The sequence below is a fragment of the Drosophila willistoni genome, chromosome 3R (genome assembly GCF_018902025.1).
Source record: "Drosophila willistoni isolate 14030-0811.24 chromosome 3R, UCI_dwil_1.1, whole genome shotgun sequence".
Taxonomy (NCBI): Eukaryota; Metazoa; Arthropoda; class Insecta; order Diptera; family Drosophilidae; genus Drosophila; species Drosophila willistoni.
This window is the reverse complement of record NC_061086.1, coordinates 11,378,965-11,402,738: the sequence shown is the minus strand read 5'-3', so window position 1 is coordinate 11,402,738 and position 23,774 is coordinate 11,378,965. Positions and strand designations below refer to the sequence as shown.

Genomic DNA, 23,774 nt, shown 5'->3' with positions numbered 1-23,774 from the left:
TGGTATGAATCGGTAACATAATGAAAATGAAATTCGACAAATCTGTTAGGTCCACCTCCTACCCGGGCCCCCCTTTGCCGCCAGCAAAGTGAGTCAGGCGTGAGCACATTATTAGCATATTTATGAGTAAAAGTGAAATTAATGATTGAAATAAGAAATGCAAAGCGACAAAAGAAAGAGAAAAAAAAAGGTTCGTTCGCAAATATTGACAGTATTCAAAAACGAAATTTTGTGGCATCCAAAGAAGAGCCTATGGGCCGGGCCAATGGTCTGTGAGTCTGTGGCGGAAGCGTTGAGGCATACCACAATAATATAGTGGCTTAGCAACAATCCACAGCCACAATATGCAGATTTGATCTAATCAATAAGTATTACATAGTGCGGTCAAAGTACTTAAAGTGTCAGTCACTCTGTTGGACAATGTCGACAGCTCTTTAATTGCTTTCTTTGCGTCTCTGTTTGTGTTTCAGTTTGCCCTAATAGAAGTAGTCAAATGGATATGTTGTAAACACTTTCACGAGAGATGGCAAATATTTGCCAATACAATTGAAACATGATGTGAAGCCATCTCTCTGTCTATTGTTAGTGTACTTTTGACATTTGTATAAACGTATATACATATGTATAAATGCCTTTGTTTGGTATAGAATTTGTCCTAAATTTTTGGAAAGAGACCATTGCACATTGCCGTTTATTATTGTTTCGGTTTCGCTTGTTTTTGCTTTGGTATTATTAAGAGCGGTTATTGATTTTGTGGTCTCATAAACTAGCTTTCATTTCGTTTTGGCTGTTGAGCTTTAGAGTTTGTTTTTATACCCTAGAAATAATACAGGGTATGTTAATTTAGGTCACATTTCAGTGTTAAAAAAGCAATGCTTGTTCGTAAATGTCAGTTTGCTTTAACTCAATCTTCTTAAAGAAGAAAAACTTTAACAATTTATTTCAAATCGTCAATTATTTTCTAGGTAAGACAAGAGAGTATCCAACTTTCGCATCTATCATATAGTTAGTCTAACAATCTGGTTTCGAATTATTGTGGTCATGGGCCAATTGCAGGGAGGGTGGAGTTTGAGTTTCTGCTCGTTGGCCACAAGTCAATGGCACACGTTTGTCACCAAAAATTAATAACAATGTGTCGGTTAGTTGGCCAATTCTAAGCGACGACTTTCTCATGCATGAAGCTTGGCCAAAGGCGAAACCCGTTCGCAAAAGCAATATCATCAAAATCAAAAATAGTCTTTAGATACAGAAAAACCAGTGCTTCAAGTGAAAAGCAGCTTACGCTTCTGCTTTCATTTAGTCTTTAAATATTTATAGAAAAAAAAAGGGAAAATCTCTACGGTTACACAGTGCACAGATGATGACAAAGATGTTGCGTCGAGAGTGTTCTGTAATCCCACAACTGGCAATGCAATTGACAGGACATGGAAGGAGTCAGAAGCATATGTTACAAGGTCCAACAACAATTGAAATGATTTCAAAAGGTCGCAAGGTCAGTTTCCATGGCAAATAGTTAGATAAATAGTTACTCATCTCTTGTCTTTTTAATGAGATGAAATCCTGATTCCTCTTTATGTTGCATTACAGTTTTTGCATAGTCAAGTTGATAATGTATGAGCCAATTTAGCCTCGGAAATCGAAATAGTTGATTGCATATGGGATGAATGCAATCAGCGATAAATGTAAATGGCAAAATTATCACAAGGAAATTGTTGAAAAATTTCTGCATACTTGTTAATGATTCAAATGGGAAAAATTTGAAATTTTTTGCGAAAAATGTTCATAATTATTATGGCACTGTGCAATCAACTTCTGCAACTGCCTTTCATCTGCCTTGGGCTAACCCACTTGACAAATGATCAAAGTTTGGCAAGTGCTTGTCATTGCCAAAGAAAATCGAAAGTCCATAGAAATGACCAACTGACTGAGAGAGGAGTAACTAAATGAGCAAACCAAATGGGAAATGCAATGTTTCCTTGCTTACTAGAAATACACTTTATTATTCATCATGAGGCAGCATCTTTTTTATATGGTTATAAATTTGTTTTATTGTGGAAAATTGACAAGCATAGAGAGAGAGAGAGAGACATTTCATATTCCTGTTGCCAAAGAAAACTGTCACTCCATTGCCCCAAAGTTGTCAATGTCATGGTCTCTCTTTGTGTCTCTCTTAAACTGTGAGACGTAAGAGAACGTAAGATCTTACGTTAAGCCAAGTCTCAAACTGGTTGATCGCACCCGCCATTCCGTTGGCTTTCGCCAGACAGTTGAAATCTTTGCGAGCTCCGCTCAAGACGTCGCGACGGCTACTGTCTATTTTTTAGTGTATTCGAAAGCCCCAAATCAAATAAACGAGAAATTTGTTGTTATAGATATATTTATAGATTAAAATGAATACCAATAGAATTTACAGCTAATCCCCAATTCGTGTTTGTTTGTGGTGTGTTTGTGCCAAGCATTGTTTTCTTAACCGCCATTCATGGTAATTGGCCCGAAGTGTAGTGTGGATACGCAGCAATTGACAAAAGGAAGTCCACTGAAGTGGAGTAAAGTGAAGTGAAGTGAACGGGTTTCGCTTGCTTTTCGGCCAGTGCAACATTTTCACCAAGCCTAAAAAAAAATACGCCGAGTGCAATTCCAATTTCGAAACGAAACAAAACGAAAGTCAGATAAAGAAAGTGACCAAGCAAAAAGTTCTCCTCAATCGGTACTCCTCACGCTAATTAGCAATTCCTCAAGGAATTTGTGTCTATTAACTCAAAAGGTAAATTGAGTTGTATTAAGTTGAGTTTGATAGGTGTCCATCATTTATCATACTTATGATGCTCATCATTTTCAGTTGAATTAATTTGCGATTCAATTTCAGCACAAATATAAATAAGTTATAGCATTTTGTTTTAGTTTCTATGACTCGGAGAAGGTAAACAACAAGACCAAAACAAAAGGGCAACAAAAGCCAACCAATTGTTAACATTTCACTCGACGGGCACGTTAAAAGTGGTTTTGGTTTGGCCTAAAAGGTATTTAGGTATTTTTCTTTCTTTCTTTCTCTCTTGCCACCAACAGTCTTGTTGACTGTTAGGTGGGCCCGGCGCGATCGAAAAGACAGCTTATTAAGAAAGCTCTGTATAATTAAATGTATACAGATGCAGGGTTATGTAAGACCCCTCCTCCTGTTACTTCAAAAAATAAAAATAAACAGCTGGCCTACCCCAATGGAATAAGAGAACTGAAACTGACCAAAACTCATCATCTTTCACACTTGGCATCGAAGCGTCGCCAAAAGTTTTTATGATACTTTCTTTTTTTCTGCTCATCACAGTGTCTTTGTATGTGTGTGAATGTGCGTGTGTGTGTGTTACCATGCGTCATGATGTGCGCCTACAAGAAAGTCGACATCGATCAACCGCAAAATTATGAAAATGATACAAGAGCAATGCAGTGCATCGAACAGACCTCCAATTAGTCGTCCCCTTTGAATTTTACAGACTATTAATTGTGAAACTGTTACTCTGGGCTGAATGAGGGGGCGGGGAGGCTGCCACTGAGCCATGGAAATGTGGTTACTAGTGCAGCAGCAGCAGCAGCCGATGGAGCTTAGTGAAATGTTCCGTCCTCGGTTTGAGTATACAAATACAAGTACCCAACTCATTTGCGTTTTACCCACTCGCACTTTCCTTTTTATCAAGGCATAAGTGTCTGCAAAATCTTCAGCTCTGAATGCAGGAGAAGCAACTTTCATAGCCAGCATTTTGAATGAATGCACTCACACTCGTGAGGCAACATTTGCAGATGGCATATCCAGGCCATTAAAGTGATATATGCTGACAGTAGAGTCAAGTCGGAGTAGTCCTCCCTGCAAGTCAAGTTCATGTCAGAAATGTTTTTACGCTCTCTTGAGGCTGAGAATTGAATTTGCTTCTTTTTTGTGTGTGTCTGGGTTGGAGAGTAAAATGTAATTGAACAAATTTGTCCCATCTTCTCATCTTCCATTTGCGACAAACAAGTTAAGGCGATTGCATAATTTGTGAGTTTAAAACAATTTAATTTGTGTTTACAGCATAAATTTAATGGCTTAAATGCCTGCACACGATGTTGATTTGACTTTCTAAAAACAAAAGCGAAAAGTGAATAATAGCGGCAAATACATACCTACAAATATATCTATCTATCTTTACCTTTACCTACATACATAGGTATGCCAGTAGGGAATGTTGCATAAAACTGAAAAAAAAGGTTCAACAACACGCATATAAATCACTCAATTTGAGTGGAAAACGACTACGCCCCGTAAAAAAGAGGAAAATAAAAAAACAAAAGCAATCATCGCCTAATAACCGCATATATTTTTTACCCCCAAATTGGTAACTAATTGGCGAAAATAACACTTGACGCAACCAGTGAAATTCCATTAAAAATATCTCGGCTTCAAATGTGAAATGGAAATTGAAACTGAATTTATTTTTTACTGTGTGTGGTCCGCAAATATGAAAAATACTACTAACAAATATTTAAAGCAAATGTTTATAGTTATCTAAATTGTTTATTCATTTTAAAAATCAAATATAATGTCTAAAATGTTTTCAAATTTAGGCTATAAACATTGGAATGCAATTATAACTGCTTTTACTTTTATTGATTGTAACAAAGTGTCTAAAAGTTTTCCATTAAAGGAGTTCTGTCATTTCCATGATATAATATGGATCTTATATATAGATTTTCCTCATTAAATTTGTCACGTTTCACTCTACTTGACAGCTCGGTTTAGTCATAACTTATTCTACAATATGTAAGAGATAATCCAAGGACTTGAAAAGGACTTTAAATGCTGTTAAGTGGCCTGGTCAGCCTGACAGCTTATTAAGCATATAACAAATAATAATTCTTTTTTAAATCAGCCAGGCTTTCACTTGTTAAATGGAAAAAAAAGAACTTTTTAAAAGATTATTACTTAAGTGCAACCCATTAATTGGCAAATTATTGATGTCTCTTTTTGTATGCTTATCGAATGGTAATAATTTGTGGTTGAATTTTGATGGCCATTTAAGTGAACGCATTGACCTACAATGCATTTGTTGTCAAAAGTGGTAAGTTGTTAACTTGTTCTAAGCCAAGTTGCTAGTGTTGCGGCATTAACAGTTGTGTCACAGTTATGATGCAGCCAGCTACGTCTTGTTTATGGTCAATGTTGACCGTTAGTGGCCAACACTTTTGTCAACTTGTTATGCTCCAAACACAAAAATAAAAAAAAACTGGTTGCCATTGTGTCTAAGTTTAGTACTTTAGTCGCCGCTTCACAGTCTTTCAACTGCCACAGAGCGTGTCGCAAATGATGACAGTCAGCTTATTGGCCTTTTGCCCCTTTGTACTCTTAAATTTATATGCATACATATATATATATAAAGCTAATGGGATTCATATGTCGGATGGGTGTGACTGTGTCTGTGTGTGTGTGTGACATCGCGACTTGTGCTCCACTTCCATCAATTTGTATTAGACCAGATGAGCGGCAGCTGTCATAAGTTTGAAAACTTTGGTTGACTTAATTGAGAAACTTCGTTCTAGCCAAGCCAAGCGAAGAAGACAACCAATAGAACTACCAGCATTAGAATAAAATCAAAGTAGATCCAAGCAGGCAGCGTTAGACGTGAAACTGATTAAATGATGCCAGTGCTTCTGAAAGTTTTCGTAGACAAAGTCGCGTTGTACAATGAATACGAGTCTATATATGTATATATGTACATTAAAATTGAGGAAGGGGCGGAATATTAGAGCATGAAAGACAGAAGGCGGAGCACAAAATTAAAATCTTAATAAAAATCTACCTGCCAGCAGGCAAAACTTCGGGATGCAGCAGAAAAGGAAACGGAAGATGGTCTCAGCATGATAGTTAGTTAGTACATGAGCACTAAACTGAGGAAATTCTTAGTTCTAATTGTAATTGTAAAAGTAATTTGCATGCTAGCTCGACCATGACCCAAAAACGTGCAAGTTTCTGTATAATTAACTTGGGAGAAAATGAAAAAAAAAAATAACAAAAGCAAGTAGTCGGTTCTTGATTTTCTTTAAGCTTAAAACAAAAGACCTGGCCCTGATAATTGATGAAAATCATTGTTTAAGCCCTTTAACATGCTCATTAGGCAGCACATTAAGGTAACTGGAAACTGAAATGCAGTTGCTCATACATAATAGGTAAACTATGTAGGTAATCTGTTTTACAGTAGCCCACATGCATTTCTAGTGCGTATTTGGATTGAGTTTCATTCGAGCAAAGGTAAAATGATCTTATTCATATGATTTAACTAGCAGAAAGCGTTAGTTAGTTAATAATTACTCCTAATTTACAATCGATGGTGCTTTGAAAATGGAAACCATAACACAAGGACCAACTACTTGCATCGAAGATATATCGAATTGCCTTCGTTAAAACATAATGTCGTAATGGAGACGATTGCCTGTTGAAAATTGCATTCAATTTGTATGAAATTTAAATTGCATTTGCAGCCTGACAATAGATTTGCAAATGAATCAGGCAAAATATCAACTCTGTTCCGAGTACTTCATTAAATCAGCCATCTTTTTGAAGGAAATGAAATCATTTCATCTGTAGCTAATTAATGTAAACTCTTTGCCCAACAAATGCATTTCACTATAAAAACTCGATTAATCTGTTGTGGTTGCAATTTATTGCACTGTGTCTGACCGAGTTAATGTTTAATTGATTTTTCATCAAAATCATGCGGTAAATATCAATTATAAATAAATTAAAATCTATAGTCACCAAAAATTTGCAAAGCCTTTAACTATATGGATATTCTTGTCGCTCTATATGTATTTAAGAGTTGGTTTAGAAAACATAAAAGTTATACAAAGAGTATAATTACATTTTGTTGTGTATTTTAATTCACACAAAACTAAGAAGTATAATAAATGAAAGGTTTTTCGGGGTTAATTAAATTATTTAAAATTAAATTTTCGTTAGTTGTTGACAGTATAAAGAATGTTCTTTGTTATGCAGTTTTCTGTAAATGTTTTTGTTCTACCATTTAGGTAAATACGAGAATTCGTAATGAAAAGAGAATCAACAGAATCCGTCAGGCAGAACAAAAATAAATAAATGTTGGTTGTATTTTAAATTGCAATTGCAATTGTTAAGCTTTTTCTATTTAATTTGATTAATGCTAACCAAACTCGATTCTGTAACAGTTTTGCCCAGGTATTTGCGAAAGCATCAAAACGAAAGTGAAAATGCAACATGAAACAAACGTGATCTGGGCGGTGGAAGAGGCTCTAAACGCCAACGCTCTTTACCATCTCTCCATCTCTTTTTGCCGCCGCAAATACTTGGCGTGTAAATACAAACAAAACTGTGTCTGTGTGTCTGCGTGTGTGTACATTTTCACTTTTTCCCCCAGAGTGGAGTCATCCGTGGCTCGGTCTCTGGCTGGGATGTGGCTGCTCCAATGGCGTGTCAAAAACCGCTGTCGCTGCGACAACGACAACAAAACGACAAACGAATGGCAAAGACAAATAAAAAGTCTGCTACGTGCATTGTATGCAGAAGGTACTACTTAAAGTATGTACTTTAGTGGTAGAGGTACGAGGCACGAGCCCAACATTGAGATAGGCATCAAATTGGGCAACAACAGCAACAATATTAAAGAATTTGTAACAAGCCGTGGCGAGACAAACACTCACACACTTTAAAGAACATTAGAGTTTGGAGGAAAACATCACATGAATTTTTGGTGGCCAATGATGAGGATGTAAAACCGCCAAGGCCGCACGTAATAAGATTTTCCAGCACATTGTAAAAGTGTTTGATTTGCTTGTCACGTGCCATAAAGTTGTTTATTCGCATGCCAATCGCAGGGAAGGATAAACTCCTCCTTCGCCCTCTCTTCAATTGTAATTCCAGGAATTAACGGTAACAAAATTAATGGAAAATAATTTCATCAGCAAAATTTTTACTTTCAGACTCGCAGACTCTGGTGGCTGGTAAGGGGCATGCAATTGCAGCTTACAGGGCGAGACCGTGGAATTTGACAACGGCAATAACCGAGTTACCTCCAGTTTCGAAAAGGTTGTCAATGGCTAGGTTAAGTAGAGCAAACATCGTAACCACAGTGGAGGCGACACGAGAGATGAAATTAAAAACAAACACACGCCGAAAGCGAAGAAAATGCAGCTGCCAATGGAAGGTGGGCGGTTTGCCGATTCTCCTTGTCAGTCAGATCTGGTTTGTCACGTCGATAATGGCCGCCTCAAACCTTTCAGGGACGGTGGACACTCCCTACAGCCAACCCTTGACAACGATGGGCGGCCAGCCGCGTAACGATGACAACAGTTTCCAACCGATTCTGCCCATCGATATAAGTCCAGAATTCATTTCGCGAAATGTTTTCACAAAATCTGGACAATATCGTGTCTTTCAGCCGGTGGAAAGTGAAAGTGACCTTCGCCTGACTGTGGCCATGAAGCGTAGAGACTACAAGCATCAGTCAGAGTCAGAGGCATCCGAAACCATGGAGGCCAGAAAAGTACCTGAGGGTGCAACAGAGCAGCAATTGGTGGAAACTGACAGCCAGAAACTGCAGCAGCAGCAGCAACACCAGATTAATCGTAATTCGGAAAATAATTCAACAACATTGCAGGCCGAGTTGAAAGGTCTTGAGGAGTTGCTAATGGAATATGTTGAACAGTTCTTTACCCAAGGCAAGTATGAGCCCATGCCAGGTCTTGTCTTGGCACTCCAACAAAATCATTCGATGCCCCATTCTGAGAAAACGAAAGCGAATCAACGTAGTGAACGTAGCGCAAGCAACTGGGACGATGCCAAGGTGGAGGTAGACATTCCTCGTGCTCTGCAGAGTGGAAGACTTTTGTTCTTTACGGGTAAGTTGTTCAAACGGAAGACAGGCTCAAGACATTACTAATAAGGCGAATGGCATTGCAGGTCTCAAGAAGATTATGTGGCCCATTTACATGGGATTGCAGGTGCTGAAGAGTCTGCTCTTTGCCCTATTTTTGCCCACTATAATTGGCAGTGTCAGTCGATTGATTGGCAAAGGTGAGTGCGCCTGACAAATCTATGTACTTGTCTGTATCTAATTTGTGTTCCCTGCTGATGGACAGGCATTACATCCGGCTCGGCTAGCTCGGTGCCATTGTTTATTCGTCCTGCCGAACCACCACAGGAATTGGATTTCCGAGATGTCGAAGATGAGCACAAGTTCGGTTCACTTGACGATGGCAAAACAAATAACCTTGGATTTGAATATAATGCAGGTGAGTGAAAGGTCAAACAAAATAATAATTGTTCAATCCAGGAAGCAGCAGAAGACAAACATTTACCCAACACTTTGCTGCTAAGTCTTATTTTTGTTGACCAGTGTAATGAGCAATTGTTGTGTTTTCCCTTTGCAGAGGCATCCCAGCAACAGGCCCAGTATGCTCCCTTTAATCCCAATGCGATAAATCAGCAATCCCTCTCTCGTTACGGTGGGCAGCAAATGATGCAAGATACGTATCTCAGTGCCCTCCAGAGCATTGGAAGTGCTTCGTTTAAAAACTCACAAGGAATATCGGCGGGTTCTTCGAATGCGGCACCTGGAATGACCAAAAAGCCAACACCGGCCGTTATGAACACTTTCCAGAACTTCCAAAAGGTGCCAAGCACTTCCCTTTTGTTGTCCAACTATGATCCCTTCTATAGCCCGCTATTGTCACGTTTGGATTCAGTTTTCGCTCAACTCAAGCTGAATTCAGAGAATGAGAACTGTCGCGAGAAACTTATCTGCTTGATGTATGCCAATCCCGCAAAGTATGCACCGTATAGCAATTTGGTTTCCGCTCAGCTGAGTCGGTGAGTTTGATGCCAGCCTAGAAGTATGCCGCAATTTATTTTACACATTTAAATGTTTTTATTTTTTGTTTGCCAGGGAACTAAACGAGCTACGCAAACCCACCTCCGATAACCCAGACATTTTGCGTTTCTTCAAGTATATGCGTGCCGCAAAGGATGGCCAGGATGGCGTTGACTGCGAGGAGTCGTTTGTTAAGTGCAAGGAATTCAAGGATTTCGAAAATCCCGCCATGCTATCCACCTACAACGACATCAACAAACTGGTGCAGGCACGCAAGTTTGCGTAGTTGAGAAATCGACCCGGCTAAAAGTTCGCAAGTCACGTCAGCTCACGTCAGGCTGTCTGGCGTTGAGACTTGAAGCTGTAATTATGCAAATTCTACTTTAGATAGCCTAGCCATACATACAAATTCTTAAGGAAGCCCCCACCTCTCCTCAATCGTCACCTGTCAGTAGGTGTTAAGGTGAAGAAACATCAACCAAGACACGGACAGGAAGTGGAACAGGAACAGGAGCAGGGCCGAGGGCTGGGAGCGGGAATGGGAGCGGTTAGCGGGTGCTGTAAATAGAAAAGTTTGTTTTAGTTGTTTAATTAAAAGGCATAACTTGAAGATGCTGTTATTATTAGCCATTTAGTTGAATTATTCAAGTATTTATTTATATCATAGCCTATTTTTAGATCTAACTAATTCAATTTGTAGCAATTAATTTAAAGTAATTACATGAAATTACTTTAAAGTATATTTTATTATTATTTATTTATTGTTGTTATCAATGTAGTCATGAAAATTGTTTAAGTGCTTATGCAAAGTCCTAAAGAATTAATAAAGTTTATATTAAATATTTACAACGTTCAAATTCTAGAATAAATATTTCAACAACTAAATTACAGATGAGCCGACATTGCCCAGCAAATTGATTACCAAACTCAAACCATTTTTCGGTCAAATGTTTAAAGTTTGACAATTTCACATTTGGGTCACCTATTTGTCCTTGGCACCTGCTGTTACATTTTATCAAAAAAGACACATTCATTTCCTTGTTCAGGCTCTCTGGTTGAAAGGGTAATTATAACCTGCCCCAGTTGCTAATTGAATTTTCTCTTGTATAACTCATTTAACTCGAGCACAAAGTGACCTGAGGCCAAGTTAGTTGACTAGAGCCACATGGCATGTCCATGTCGATGTCCATGCCACAACACATCACCTCATTTCATTTGGCATTCGAGTGAGTTACCAACTTGTCGCCCACTCTCCGTCTATTTCCGCCTCGGGCTGTGTTGAAATAGTAAATTTGTTTCTTTTGCCAGCACGGCATCTGTTAGGTACTCTCTTGTCATCCCCTTTGGAGAATGGCCACCATAATGCATCGGGAATTTCCACAATTATTTTTAGTGTTGTTATTTATTTTGTGGGGTTTTTTTTTATTATTCGTTGGTGGGATTTTCCAGTTGCAAGAGGCACTTACTAATAATTGTGGCATACACACACCGAGACAAAGTATCCAGTTTGGAGGCAAATCCTATGGGGCATGTAGATACATTTTTTTTTAAAGTTTGTTCACATTTTGCCATGACTTTAACACACTCACACAGAAACACACTTTGTGAATATTTTAGCAAAATCTGCCACGCTTTGTGTGGGCGTTTCCAAAAACCAGTTCAGTTGAACGGATTGCAGTAAATGTGATTATTACCTCTGCCAACTAAAATTACATAATCCATGTTGGCCAGTGACGTACTTTTTTCCCCACGATGAGTCATTCACAGTCACACAGAGGAAGAAAGAGAAGGAGAGACAACGTTGGCTCTTTAAATCAAACTCAAATTAAAGCCAAGGTCTCGACGTGCGGCATAATAACTTTTTGGGGTTTTCTCAAGGCGCATAAACGATGCCCCTGCCCAGCCGGACACCAAGTCGTTGACGCTGCTGCCAGCCTACAGACCTACATATGTATGTACATACAAAGGCGGCGGGTTGATCGGGTTCGAGAGACGCTCGGTCCGCAACCTACCGCAAGTGCTAGCTTGTTGACGGTGTTGGCATTATGACCACGCGTCGTCGTCCGATCGCTTCAGTGGCTCATTCCCTCTGCTTAGCCATCATCATCATCATCGTCATCGTCATCATTGCCGTCTGGGCCATTGTTTGATGTCTTGAGGTGCTGCTATTTCTTTTGCGTGCTGCTCTTTTCTCGCCACTTCTCGCATTTCATATAAAATCTTTGTCGGCCAGCAGCAACTCCACAGTCGCTTGTAAGCAGCCAGCAGAAAGTCACTTTAAGTTAACCACACACAAGGATAAACCAAACAAATACTCAGGCGCTTATAGGAAACAGCAAAAGGTAAAAGTGAAGTGAAATGAACTGCAAAATATTGTGCAATAAGCCACAAACAAAAATTAAAAAAAAAAACCAAAAAAAGTGATGTGGGGAAATAATTTAAAATCGAAAGTACAGTTGTGCCCAGCAGCCTTATACCTATATAAAGTAGTACTGATTACCATAATCTAACCTATATATACAAAATATATTTTGTAATATCGTTGGCTCGTAAACATTTCATTGACCTTCTATGGCCAAATGCAAATAATCAAAACAAAACAAATAAAGCGAATGGTTGGCACAGTGTCACAAAACTTGTATGTCATGGTACAAATAATTTCAACATTGAAAGTGAAAAACCTCAAGTTCTTTAAAAGTTTAATATTCGAGGGAATATATATTCCTGTCAAGGTTAAAAAAATAGAATTAATATAATATTAAAATATTGGTAATTATTTTACATGAATTTTACATCACTTTATTTTGTTGCAAAATAGTTGCATAGCCCACGGCACATTATACAGATGCTTTAATCTAGCATACTTTCTGGCTCTACCATAAAGTAAAAGAGGAAAGCAACACGATTAAACTTAACAGCAGCTTTGTTTTCTGCTGAGTTACTGCTATTAGCCATTCAGTTGGATTTTATTGTTCAATTAATGTCGCGAATGAAACTCTCCTTTTGGCACTAAAAATTGACCTCATTCAAGCAAGTTTTAACTATCAACATGAGAGTTCTCAGCTTAATCAAAAATCAAACTTTACATTCAACTTTTAAATGCAATCTCAAAAGTCGGACAACACAAAAAAAAAGGCATCAAAGAAAACTCACAAATCGAACCCTCAGCGTCTCCCTTTGAACTGAGTGCTGAATGTTGAACTTTCAAGTTCGAACTCAAATGGCAAGAGTCCAAGACACGAGACCGCAATCCAATTGGTATACAATTGCCACGCTGATGAGTTCAAGTTTGGACCAATAAGTGTGAAACGAAAGTGAGAATGGCTCAGAGTCCCCTCGAGCATAAGAGACATTGAATATTTCGTGCTAAAGTTCAATATTATGGGCTTAATGTCGGTTGGCACAGTGGATAAACATCTAGATCTAGGGAAAGGGAAATGCAGAAGTTTTGGAATATTTGGTGGATTCTCACATGAAATATTGCCTGTAGACAATTCTTAAGTTACAAGGCATACGACTTATTAAAAATTTGTTGCAAATAATGAATACTTTTCCAACCTATTGCATACTTTAAGGGATAAAGTACCCCCATTTCAAAGTTTTAGATCCATCAATGTATTAGCACTTATGGCAAATAATTCTTGCACCAATTTAGCCCACTGTATAAGCATCCAATTAAATACGGTTTACTGCATTCTGCCTGAGCCAATTTTTTTTGACCTTTTTTGTGTGAGACCATTAGGCCCAATGTTTATGCATTTAACGCAAATTCAATTACATGCATTTGCCGCTTCAGTGCAGAGCCAAAAGGGTTAAGAGAAGCGGCCGGTCAACCGGTTTGCCTGCATTTCACATTTTGTATTCTTTTCTTCTTACCACATTTTTGTTTTCGAATTTTGTTTTGGAGGCTCTGAAAGCTCATCCAAAGTTTGAGGCAAGCATTAGGTGTTAGCTGCTTATAGTAAATTGGCTTGAAAGCGAGAGTTATTACGTGTCTGAAGCTAATAGCTGCGGCCAGTCCAAGTCGCGGCATCGGCCAATTGGCCATCGTTTTAAATGTCTGTGTTAGTTTTTTGAGTGGAAAGCCGCCAAAACGTAAGGCCAATAAACAAATAATTGCCCAAAAAACAGTGGAGAAATAGAGATTGAAAAAATCTCTTTTCATTTTCATAGACAAGTTTGCGAGTCGTTTGGGTATCGCGTGACAGATTTCGACTCAAAGAGTCAAAAAGCCAATTGAAACCAAACGAATCGAACGATCAGTTTGATAGAGAAAACGTTGCTAGACGCCGTTTTACCGGTCGAGCTTCAATTAAACGAAAATTGTTAAATGTTTTTTTGTTGCTTTTTCGTCGATTTGGCATCTGTTGAAGTGACAACGACAACATTGCCAACGGAACATCAATTAAGCTAAGCGCCAAGCGGACGTAACTAAAAAATATTTTTATCTATCTATCTCTCTTATAGCCATGGCAATGAAAGTATTTATATTGCTGGCCATAGTCAGCGGCATTAGCGGAGAAGGTCTACGACTACCCGATCAGCAGTCATCGAATAATATACAACAGATCTATGCGCCGCAGCCGCAACAACAACAACAACAACCACAACTTCAGCAACAGCAACCACAGTTCCAACAGCCACAGCAGATAAGCCAACCAGGAGCAGGAGTGGGTGAGGAACGTGGCCGTTCATCCATTTTGAGTCTCTTTGGCCTGGGAAATGATAATGATCCATTTTTGGCACGCACCAATGGCAAATGTTTGAGCGGCGACTTATCCGAGTGCTTCAAGACTCAGGCTTTAACCACATTCGATGAAATCTTCTACAGAGATCAGTATCGGTAAGCATCAAGCGGCTATATATAGATTCATAGATCATAAATAACTTGTATTATTGGTCTCCATACAGGTTATCGGACTTTGCTCGAGTGGTGCGCCTGCCGGAATCACAACAGCGTTCGCTACAGCAGGAACCCTTTGAATATTCAGAGGAGCCACGTGGAGATGATGATGATTGGAATCAGCTGGTGAAATATGCCCTTCGTCGTGCCGAACGGTAAGCTGTCACAATTAGCCAAATGACTGCGAAGACAAGCAACAAAATTAATGTGGGTCCCACAAGACCACACTGAAAAATGTCCCAAGCTGTCGTGGCAAGCTCATGCATAAATCATGAGATATTTATGAAGATGCAAAATGACTAACTCGCGACCTTTATTTACTTTTTCCATCTTCCACCATTGCCGACTTTCTTACAGCTTTATCAAATCGACTGCTTTGGAGTTGGAGTGGCCAGAGGAACTGACCGAAGCTGGTCGCTATGAGGCTCGTTTCATTGGCAATGAAATTGATGATGATTTCGACTCAGACCAGAGAGCAGGTCATTTGTGTAAGTTTACAATTCAATTACATTTTGATTGCATTCACTAATGTCAATTTCTTCTTTCTCTTTACAGCACGCAAGAAGTTGAAGAAAATGATTATTCCTCTGCTGTTGGTGCTGAAAATATTCAAGCTGAAGTTGCTGCTCTTCCTGCCCTTCATTCTGGGTATTGCTGGTCTGAAGAAGATCCTTGGTCTGGCTGCTATCATTTTGCCTGGTCTCTTTGCCTATTTCAAGCTGTGCCGTCCGCCAGGCGGTGTGGGTGGTGGTTTCGGCGGTGGTTTGTCCGGACTGTTTGGTGGCAAAAATCCTTTCCCCGAATACAATCCACAGGGTGTGGGCTCGGCCACCTACTACCACCATCATGAGCATTTTGATGGCGGTCATGGCAGCGGTCCCGGTCCTTTCTATCGCCAGGAGCCCACTTTTGCCAAGCCCTATACCGATTACTATAGCAAGAGCTATCAGGGTCAGCAGCAGCAGGTCGGTGGCAACTCAGTTAGCTTTGGCGATGCCCAGGAGGCGGCCTATAATGGCTACTATGGAAGGAATACTGGCAAGGACATTGCTGCCGAAACCCAGCAGCAGCAGCAGCAACAACCTCAAAAGAGCTAGGTACCTTTGATTGTTGTTGGCCTTAGAGCTTTTGTTGCATTCCTATAAGAATAGGTATTTATTTCTCTTTAATTGTAAATAATAATGATAAAATGTTGTAAAAATTACATGCGAAATGTGTTTGAATTCAATCATCATGAAAGTGGCGGGACTTGGCTAATTAATGATAGAAATTTCACTACTAAATGTTTTTACCAAATTCTGCACTCATACTGGCTTTGAAGTTGCCACAAATAAAATGCAGCTTTTAATTAAGGCAATGAAATGCCGAGGCGAGAAATTGAGGAAAAGTGGCCTGGCGTGTTTAGTTTTTGCTTTTATTCAGCGAGGGCAGGCTCCAAAGAATGCCAAAACATATGGGAAATCAGAGCAGAATGTAAATGGAGATGAAATTTATTTATTTCTTGATATACACATTAAACTACCCTCGCTAACAGTTAGCTTTAGCTTTGGCCAACTTTTGCGGGGTGTCAGCTCAAAGTCAATGGCAATGCTGACTCTAACTCCATGGCGTTGACAACGTTCGTCTAGCTTCAACCACACCGACGGTGGAGTCGTTGTGGTAGTCATATAGTCGGTCCGCCTGGACCACATTTTCCAAAAGAAAGCGCGCCAACGGCAGGCAGGCAGGCAGCCAATCGGCCACTCAGTCAGCTCACATGAGAAATTGTTATGACTTTGCTGTTGCTGATGCTGCTGCTGCTGCTGCTGTGTGGATCAGACAATGAGCCACATTGGTTTGGCTCTGCTCAGGTAACCAAATGGCTGGGGCGGACGCAATTTCGATTTTGGTGCTGTTAGATTTTGGAGCCAGCCAAGCCAAGCCAAGCCAAAGCATTTTATGGACAGATCACATAGTGGTTTTCAGCCAAAGTAACCAACCGACCAACTAACCAACCACTTTCATGGCGTGCCACATTTGTGGAGCACCACAACTAGCTGCGCCCTACTTTCAACTGGATGTACAGTATTTTCGTGTGCGAATATGTATCTGTATGTGAGTGTGTGTATGGAAAAGTCGAGCAATACTTCAGTAGCTGACCGACAATAATTTTGGTAGGCAGGTAAATTGATTAAATTCATGGGATAAATGATGCGGCGGATGCGCGCCACCTGTTGGGCACGCCCTCAGGATAGAATAGAATGAATAGTGGTATAAATTACTATTGACATTTGAATGGAACGCACACTTACTGCATACATAATGCATGCACAGTGAGTGTGTGTGTGTGTGTGTGTGTGTGTGTGTGCGTGTGTGTATATATTTGCAATTGTACTTTCCATGTGGAAACTGAAACTGACATTTCTAGAGAAAAGCTGAGAATAAGAGAAAGGATGGCTAATATGAGGGTTTGGGTCTAGGTGGGCCTTAATGTGGGAAGTAAACAGCAACAGAAAATGTCGCAATTGCTGTCAATTGCTTAGAAATGCAGAGGTGTCGTTACGTAGGGGGTTTATCTAAATAATAATAAAGGGGGCATTCACAATGTGATTGAAATTAAACCTCAATTCAATTCATTATCATCATCTACTCCATCTTCTTCTTCGTCATCTATTAAAATAAAGGCGATTTTAATAATCTATACACGTTGCCATTATGTTTAGATATAGTTCCCCTTTCAACATTTCGTTTGTTTTGTGGCACGCCTCTGTTCATATTGACCTGAAGATTTCCCCCCTATTCAATTTTTCTGCATGCGAGCTGCTAACATGGTCTAAAGCAGACTAATTTCTACTGACAACCCCTTACACTTTGTACTATGGGAAAATTCGCTTATTTGTTGTTGGGAATTGGGTCTCTTGTTTACTTTCAACTGGCTTTTGTTTTTGTAACGACCCACACGACAAGGCAAAACAAAGACAAAAACAGAAAAAGCAAACACAAAAGTAGGAAAATGGAAAAAACATCAACATAAACAAAATCATGGCCAGCAGCAGCAGAGGAGCAACATCTTCAATTGAAGAGAGGAGGGTTAGGTAGGTGGCTGAGACAAGGCCATAGAGCCGCTTCCTGGGAGGCTTCAAGACGAACTGGTCGAACAAGTCCAAATCTCTAGATCTCTAACTGTTGTGTGTGTGTGTGTGTGAGGCTGTTGCTGATCTTTTGGAGACCAGTTTTGGGGCAACTTCTTGGTGGAAAAGCAAACGCCGACGTCGACAGAGGCCTGCATTGTGTTTGCAATGCTTTTGGATGGCTTTTCATATAAAACCCAATTCGCTGGCGGAAAATTCGCATTAGGTTTTCTTTCAAGGCGACGATGTCAACAGCAGAAGCTCAGAAGACGGCGTGACAATTGAGCAGACCGTAGACGTGTGTAGCGGGCGTAGTGTGAAGTGAAGCAGTGTGCTGAAGTGCTCAAGTGTATGTGTGCTGACAAAAGGATATCCAGGATTCGCGCATTATATATATAAAATCTGAATACGAATCGATAAAAGCCAAACAAAACGAGCGAAAGGTGACTTCGCTAAAAACGAAATAAAGAGAGAGATTTTAAATAAATCGAGAACAAGGCTTACTTAAAGTTATAAACATGCAAACTTTAACCCTCTTAATGCTGCTGCTGCTGGGATTGGCCATGCTTTTGGCTACGGCCAATGCCTCACCTGCCCTCGGGGCCAGCGATAACTCGGTAAGGTTCGGCAGAAGCAAAATTTTCCCTTTTTCTTGCACATAAATTAAGTGCCAAGCGATAAGAAGAGGCAAAACTTCCTCTCGTACTCTGACATTTGTCAAAGTCAATGCCCTCCACCTCTGACTTTGACATCAAAAGGGTCGGCAAAAATAAAAAGGCAAAAACCAGCTTCAATTTCGTTCTTTCCTCTTTCGCAGATAACTTCGGATTATCGCAATCGCATGGAAGACCAAATCTTGGCCAAGCTGAATGTGAAATGCAGCCAAAGAGATAATCATTCCTGCATGATGCTCAAACTGATTGTCTTTATGAATCGTCTCTTTAAGAAGTCCAGTATCGATTTTAATGAGAATATCAAGGTCATGCAAAACAGGTGAGTCCAATCAGGTGACATGGGGGAAAGACTCTAAGAACTATCTAATGTCTTTGTAGAGACATTTCCGAGATACCAGATGACCCAGAGGACGACCTCTTGCTGGCACGTGCCATGGACTCGGATGAGGAAAGCTACGGACTGCTGGTGGCCAACAAGTTGTGGAAATTCGTACGCTCACGTACACTGCGCTACAAATTCTCCGACAATGCTGACTTTGTGATGAGCAGCGAGCCCAAGGGCAGTCTCAACATTGGTGTCTCTGTGCGTCCCATCGAGGCTCTGGAGGAGGGACGTGGCAAAATGAAGAACATGGGACCCCTGCTCATGATGATGGCCGCCAAGACTGGCGTGGTGGGTGCCATTTTGCTCAAGGGTCTGTTCCTGCTGGCCGGCAAGGCTCTAATAGTTTCCAAGATAGCTCTGCTCCTGGCCGTCATCATATCGCTGAAGAAATTGCTCTCCAGCAAAAAGACAATTGTCGAGGTTCCCTCTCATCATGATAGCTATAGCTCGGGTTGGGCGCGTGCTCTTGATGGTTTTGTAGAGGGCTTGGCTGAGGTACCATCGCAGATATTGGCACAAGATGCTCAGGATATGGCATATAGTGCCCAACAGCCAACATCAAAGGTGGCGCAATAAACAAATAGTTAACGTTTAAATAGTTTGTTATTTACATTGTTAGTTCAGGAATGAAGTAAATTGGGTTAACTTATTGACAACATGGCTAAGACAGTCCTAGCATTTATATATACATATATAACTATATCTAACGACATGAATCTCTTTTTCTCTCTCTCTCTCTCTCTCTCTCTCTATGTATCTCTTTCACTCTAGTAAACTTTGTCTGCCGTATTGACTATTTATCTGTAATTTTCTCTTCCGCTATTTTAAGTCTTTCTTTCTTTAGTTTTCTATTTTGTATCTCTATGTATGTAAGTAAATATCTTTTAACTTTCACTTTCGATTTCCTTAATAATGCTCACTCTCATGTATTTGTAATCTCTAATTATGTTTAATAATTTATTGAAAACTATTGCATAAATAAACACAAAGTATATATACATATATATACAATTGTTATTAATTTTGGGCAACTTTGTGCTCATTTCTTTTATTTCTTTCATCTTCTTCTCATTCATTCTAATTTTTTTTCAGTGTTTTTTGTAGCATTTCATTGCTAATTACAGTTCGAGGGGGTCATTGGGGAGGGGTCTACATACATACATAATAAACTAAATGTGTGCGCTAAGTTTGTCTAACAAGAAAGTAATAACTAAAAATTCAATAAATAATTTAAATAAATAAATAATAAATTAAGTACATTAAGTAATCAGGATTCAGCACTCCAACAGATGTCAAATACGTATCATATGGCAGCCGTCTACAACCTCAGCTCCTCAACTTTCAGCGGTCTTTGGTAGCGGGTAGCGGGGGCGTCAGGCCACCAGCTGCAATAATTGGCTAAGCGTCACTTCCATCTCAAGAACGATAGAAGGGCATATGGGCTTGCGGCTGCACATAGTTATAAATCAGGGGTCTTCGTGCCGGAGTGGCTGCAAGAGATAAATAATGTACACCAACGAAATGTGTATTAGCCACACAACATTCAGTATTTAGACGAGTGCATCTTAAAGTCGAGATTTTTCGCCATTGGCCATTGTTTGCTATGCCATGTCAATCAATAAACGAGTTTGTAATTAGTTCTGGTGATGGAAACTGCAATTTTATGGCTTGTTACCCCACAACCCAGAGCTTTCCACCTTATGAAAACCAATATGGCCAGCAAATCCCCTCAAGGGCAGAGCTAATTAACTACAGTGAAAAGCTTTTTCCGAAAAGTATGCAATGCCCAGGCATTGTTGTTGAAGCTTCGCGCAAACATTCTGCATTCTCTTCTTCAACTGGCATGAGTTTTCCCTGCTAAATAGACAAGGACTCTCAGGCATTTCTCTGCCAACTAAAGAACTAAAGTTGAATCTTGCTTCTGGCATTGGCGTTGCAGTAATGAAATCCTGACGGATTCCTCTGTTTGACATGAAGAATTTGTTCTCTTTACTGCAATGGGGAACCAGAGCGGTCTAGTGACTAGTATTATTGTGTGTGTGCTTATTAAAAAAACGAAACAAAACCGCCCTGCGATGGGGAAAGGTTGGGTGCCCAGCTTAATTAGGAATTTAATTTGTGGAAAGGAATTTTGCAGCTTTGCAACCAACAGATGTCCTTGTGCAAGAATAACAACTACAACGTCACAAGCAATTATGGAACTATGGTGAACGTTTGAGTTCAGCATTTTTGTAAAGATATTTTGTTTGTGCTTTACGTGAAATGGTGGAGCTAGTGGCAACCACCGCGAACCACACACAGTGCGTGCCAGGGCAAAAGCTAGAGTCAAATGCGCACTTTTCATCGTATGATGTATTCATCATCATCATCATCATCGTCATCCGTTTCGGATTTAATGCTAGCCTCGGCAACGGCTGCAGCTAGGGCCAGACCTTTTGCTATGGCCAAGCTGGTAGCTAGACGATCTGGACGACGTGGATAATGCCAGCCAGCCAATGGCATTTTATTAGCGTAGCGCCATTTGTGCCACGGCCACTTGTTCATGGCTATCTGAAACAAGGAGAATTCTTCTTTATGACAGCCCTCACTACCCAAACTTACTCTTTGCCATCCACGAGTCCTCACGTTTGATTTTGTGTCCTAAGCCCCCAAGACCGCTAAGGGCAGCCAGCACTTGGGTGTTGGTGTTGTTGCTGCCATCGCCAGCTACCTGGGAATGCAAGTGACTTTCTGCTGTGAGGCTCTCGAGTCCAGGATGGCCAGGATGTCCGGGTAATTGACCGCCTCCTGCCATGGCCAGATGATGCAATGAAGCTGGATACATATCAGGAGACAATTCAGCTCCATGCATGGGGTAATCCATTCCATAGGGCATCATGTAGGGTGTTTGCTCCGGGAACTGATACATCATTCTGATGAAGAATAATTTGTACAAATTGAAATAGACTTCACACCGGCTCACTTTTACTCACTTTTCGCTGGCATTGTCCATGAGTTTCTTAATCAAGACTATGGCAGCCACCACAAAGGCAATTTTCGATAGAATCAAAGCTTTTAGAGTCAACAATCCCACAGCTTTTGCTGCCACCATTGTCCAACCGAATGTTGTGGCTGCCAGATACATGGGTATGTACATTTGGAACTGTTTCTTCTCCTGATGCTGATGTCGTCGTCGTCCGCCTAGGAGTCCACCGCCTCCACTGCTGTCACCCAAACCACCGCCTCCACCGCCCAATAGGCCTCCTCCTCCTCCGCCGCCGCCTCCACCACCTAGAAGGCCTCCGCCATTGCCCTGCAGACGTCCTGTTGTTGATTTTGAGAAACAAGACACGTTTTATGGTTTATGTCTTTAATGGCACGCAATATGGGGGAATGGGGGTCGTAGATTGGGATTACTTTTTCGATGGGATGTGATATGATTGATGTCCTCGTCGTATGCGTATCGAACGTAACTCACATTTATGTATAATATGTATGAATAATAGCAGTTTGGATCATTGATATGCACTAAGCAATAGACATTGAGTTGAGAGTACACTGGTTTGTCGTGTGACCTAAGTCAACTGTCATTTGGATGCGAGTGGCATGCCAAGCATACGAGAACATCTGCTGCCAGAGTGCTAAATACCCAGAAAACAGGCCTTGTCAATGCCAACCATATGTCGGCTCTGATTGGACTTTAGTCACGCATTCGTTAGGGGCACGCCAATTAGGAGCATATCGATCACACATCGCACATTCGGCAGCATTCCTTACCTGTCCCACTTGACGTCTTTTTCAGCAGCGCCACCTCAATGTAGTCGCTGTCATCCTCGGCTCGCTGCACACTGAACACCATGGGGCCAACAGGGACGCGAATCGCATTGCCAGTAACAAAGTCCATAAAGCTCGACAGGCCACGCCCAGTGCCCCATTGTTTATGTTTGTGGGCCTCGTCAAGAGCTGGCAGCTTGACCAGATCGAAGAGTCCCAGCTTAATGGTCTCGCCTCGACGATATGAGGCTATGATGCCATTAGCCAAGCCATGCAGACAACTTGCATTATTGGCACACTTCCAGCTTAGTTTATCCATTAAGTCCGTGTTCACCACACTAGCCGCAGGATTGACATCCATGTTACTTTTAGTTGATGTTGTTGTTGTTGTTGTCCCTGTTCTCGCTGTCTCATGGCCAGAAGGTAACGAGTTAGGGGCACTGGCACCGCTGCGTTTATGTATGGCCGTACTGGCAGGCTGTAGGCCCAAAAGAGCCAACAGCAAGCAGCTGGCTGCAAGGATATTAAGCATATTTGTCATTGCGTGGCCACGGGGCCTCAAATCAATCAAATTGGAAATCAACACACTGCACTTCAAAAGGACGAAAACGCGGCGTATCCTTCACATGCATAGAAATCGGATCAGAGAACACGAATCGTTGGCAGTTGGAGCAGCGCGTTGCAACACGCCGATATTAAGACTAATTACTTGCAGTAGCATGCGACTCAGTTTTATTGTTGCAGCAGCAGCATCCATCAACATCTGCGTGCAACAGCAACAGCAGCAGCAGCATCAAAGCAGCGACGCAGCTTCAATTGTTTTGCTACAGTTTTGATTTCAAGCCAACCAACCAAACAGTGGAATAACTACCATCGCTCAGTAGGCAGAACGCCATCTACAGTGGTTCAAAATTGAATTGGGAAACTTTCAATATTGTAGTGAGTCAACAAAAGTTAAGGAAAACGAGGTTAGAGTCGTTCTAAATGGTTGAAAATCCTATTCTCTTAACATTTGTGGAAATTTTTCCCAATAATGATAAATGAAATATATATAAATTTATTAATAAAACAATTAATCAGTTC

General features: G+C 40.6%; 4 protein-coding genes across 5 annotated transcripts; 3 read left to right on the top strand and 1 right to left on the bottom strand.

Moving 5' to 3' along the window:
- The first annotated feature begins 1,289 nt into the window (after positions 1-1,289).
- LOC6650060 lies at positions 1,290-10,555 on the top strand. 2 transcript variants are annotated; one of them, XM_047009360.1, is made up of 7 exons: positions 1,290-1,492; positions 1,588-2,764; positions 7,978-8,895; positions 8,957-9,070; positions 9,136-9,288; positions 9,427-9,865; positions 9,942-10,555. In XM_047009360.1, exons 3-7 carry the CDS (start codon positions 8,091-8,093, stop codon positions 10,150-10,152), a joined length of 1,722 nt encoding a protein of 573 aa, XP_046865316.1. In that variant the 5' UTR covers positions 1,290-1,492; positions 1,588-2,764; positions 7,978-8,090; the 3' UTR covers positions 10,153-10,555. The 2 variants fall into 2 exon arrangements, with proteins under 2 accessions (XP_046865316.1, XP_023036175.1); XM_023180407.2 differs by lacking the exon at positions 1,588-2,764.
- Positions 10,556-13,866: 3,311 nt separating this feature from the next.
- On the top strand, positions 13,867-15,866 carry LOC6650059. Its single transcript, XM_002073593.2, has 5 exons — positions 13,867-13,961; positions 14,334-14,709; positions 14,778-14,924; positions 15,127-15,257; positions 15,325-15,866. Exons 2-5 carry the CDS (start codon positions 14,336-14,338, stop codon positions 15,864-15,866), a joined length of 1,194 nt encoding a protein of 397 aa, XP_002073629.1. The 5' UTR covers positions 13,867-13,961; positions 14,334-14,335.
- Positions 15,867-18,397: 2,531 nt separating this feature from the next.
- LOC6650058 lies at positions 18,398-19,514 on the top strand. The gene is made up of 3 exons (XM_002073592.3): positions 18,398-18,496; positions 18,697-18,872; positions 18,932-19,514. The coding sequence occupies exons 1-3, from the start codon at positions 18,398-18,400 to the stop codon at positions 19,512-19,514; spliced, it is 858 nt and encodes a 285-aa protein (XP_002073628.2).
- Positions 19,515-20,204: 690 nt separating this feature from the next.
- Positions 20,205-23,232, bottom strand: LOC6650057. The gene is made up of 4 exons (XM_002073591.3): positions 22,695-23,232; positions 21,911-22,241; positions 21,540-21,850; positions 20,205-20,428 (listed from the first exon to the last, which is right to left on the bottom strand). Exons 1-4 carry the CDS (start codon positions 23,230-23,232, stop codon positions 20,355-20,357), a joined length of 1,254 nt encoding a protein of 417 aa, XP_002073627.2. The 3' UTR covers positions 20,205-20,354.
- Between the last annotated feature and the right edge of the window lie 542 nt (positions 23,233-23,774).

What these genes read in the sequence shown, in the direction of transcription:
- LOC6650060 (XM_023180407.2), top strand. Translation starts at nt 8,091, where the DNA reads ATGGCTAGGTTAAGTAGAGCAAACATCGTAACCACAGTGGAGGCGACA. An exon ending in CAGTCGATTGATTGGCAAAG is followed by an intron (nt 9,071 to 9,135) that starts GTGAGTGCGCCT and finishes GCTGATGGACAG; the next exon opens with GCATTACATCCGGCTCGGCT. An exon ending in GTTTCCGCTCAGCTGAGTCG is followed by an intron (nt 9,866 to 9,941) that starts GTGAGTTTGATG and finishes TTTGTTTGCCAG; the next exon opens with GGAACTAAACGAGCTACGCA.
- LOC6650059 (XM_002073593.2), top strand. Translation starts at nt 14,336, where the DNA reads ATGGCAATGAAAGTATTTATATTGCTGGCCATAGTCAGCGGCATTAGC. An exon ending in TTCTACAGAGATCAGTATCG is followed by an intron (nt 14,710 to 14,777) that starts GTAAGCATCAAG and finishes GTCTCCATACAG; the next exon opens with GTTATCGGACTTTGCTCGAG. An exon ending in CCAGAGAGCAGGTCATTTGT is followed by an intron (nt 15,258 to 15,324) that starts GTAAGTTTACAA and finishes TTCTCTTTACAG; the next exon opens with CACGCAAGAAGTTGAAGAAA.
- LOC6650058 (XM_002073592.3), top strand. Translation starts at nt 18,398, where the DNA reads ATGCAAACTTTAACCCTCTTAATGCTGCTGCTGCTGGGATTGGCCATG. An exon ending in TCGGGGCCAGCGATAACTCG is followed by an intron (nt 18,497 to 18,696) that starts GTAAGGTTCGGC and finishes CCTCTTTCGCAG; the next exon opens with ATAACTTCGGATTATCGCAA. An exon ending in ATCAAGGTCATGCAAAACAG is followed by an intron (nt 18,873 to 18,931) that starts GTGAGTCCAATC and finishes ATGTCTTTGTAG; the next exon opens with AGACATTTCCGAGATACCAG.
- LOC6650057 (XM_002073591.3), bottom strand. Translation starts at nt 23,232, where the DNA reads ATGACAAATATGCTTAATATCCTTGCAGCCAGCTGCTTGCTGTTGGCT. An exon ending in AAAGACGTCAAGTGGGACAG is followed by an intron (nt 22,242 to 22,694) that starts GTAAGGAATGCT and finishes AATCAACAACAG; the next exon opens with GACGTCTGCAGGGCAATGGC. An exon ending in GGACTCGTGGATGGCAAAGA is followed by an intron (nt 20,429 to 21,539) that starts GTAAGTTTGGGT and finishes TATCTCTTGCAG; the next exon opens with CCACTCCGGCACGAAGACCC.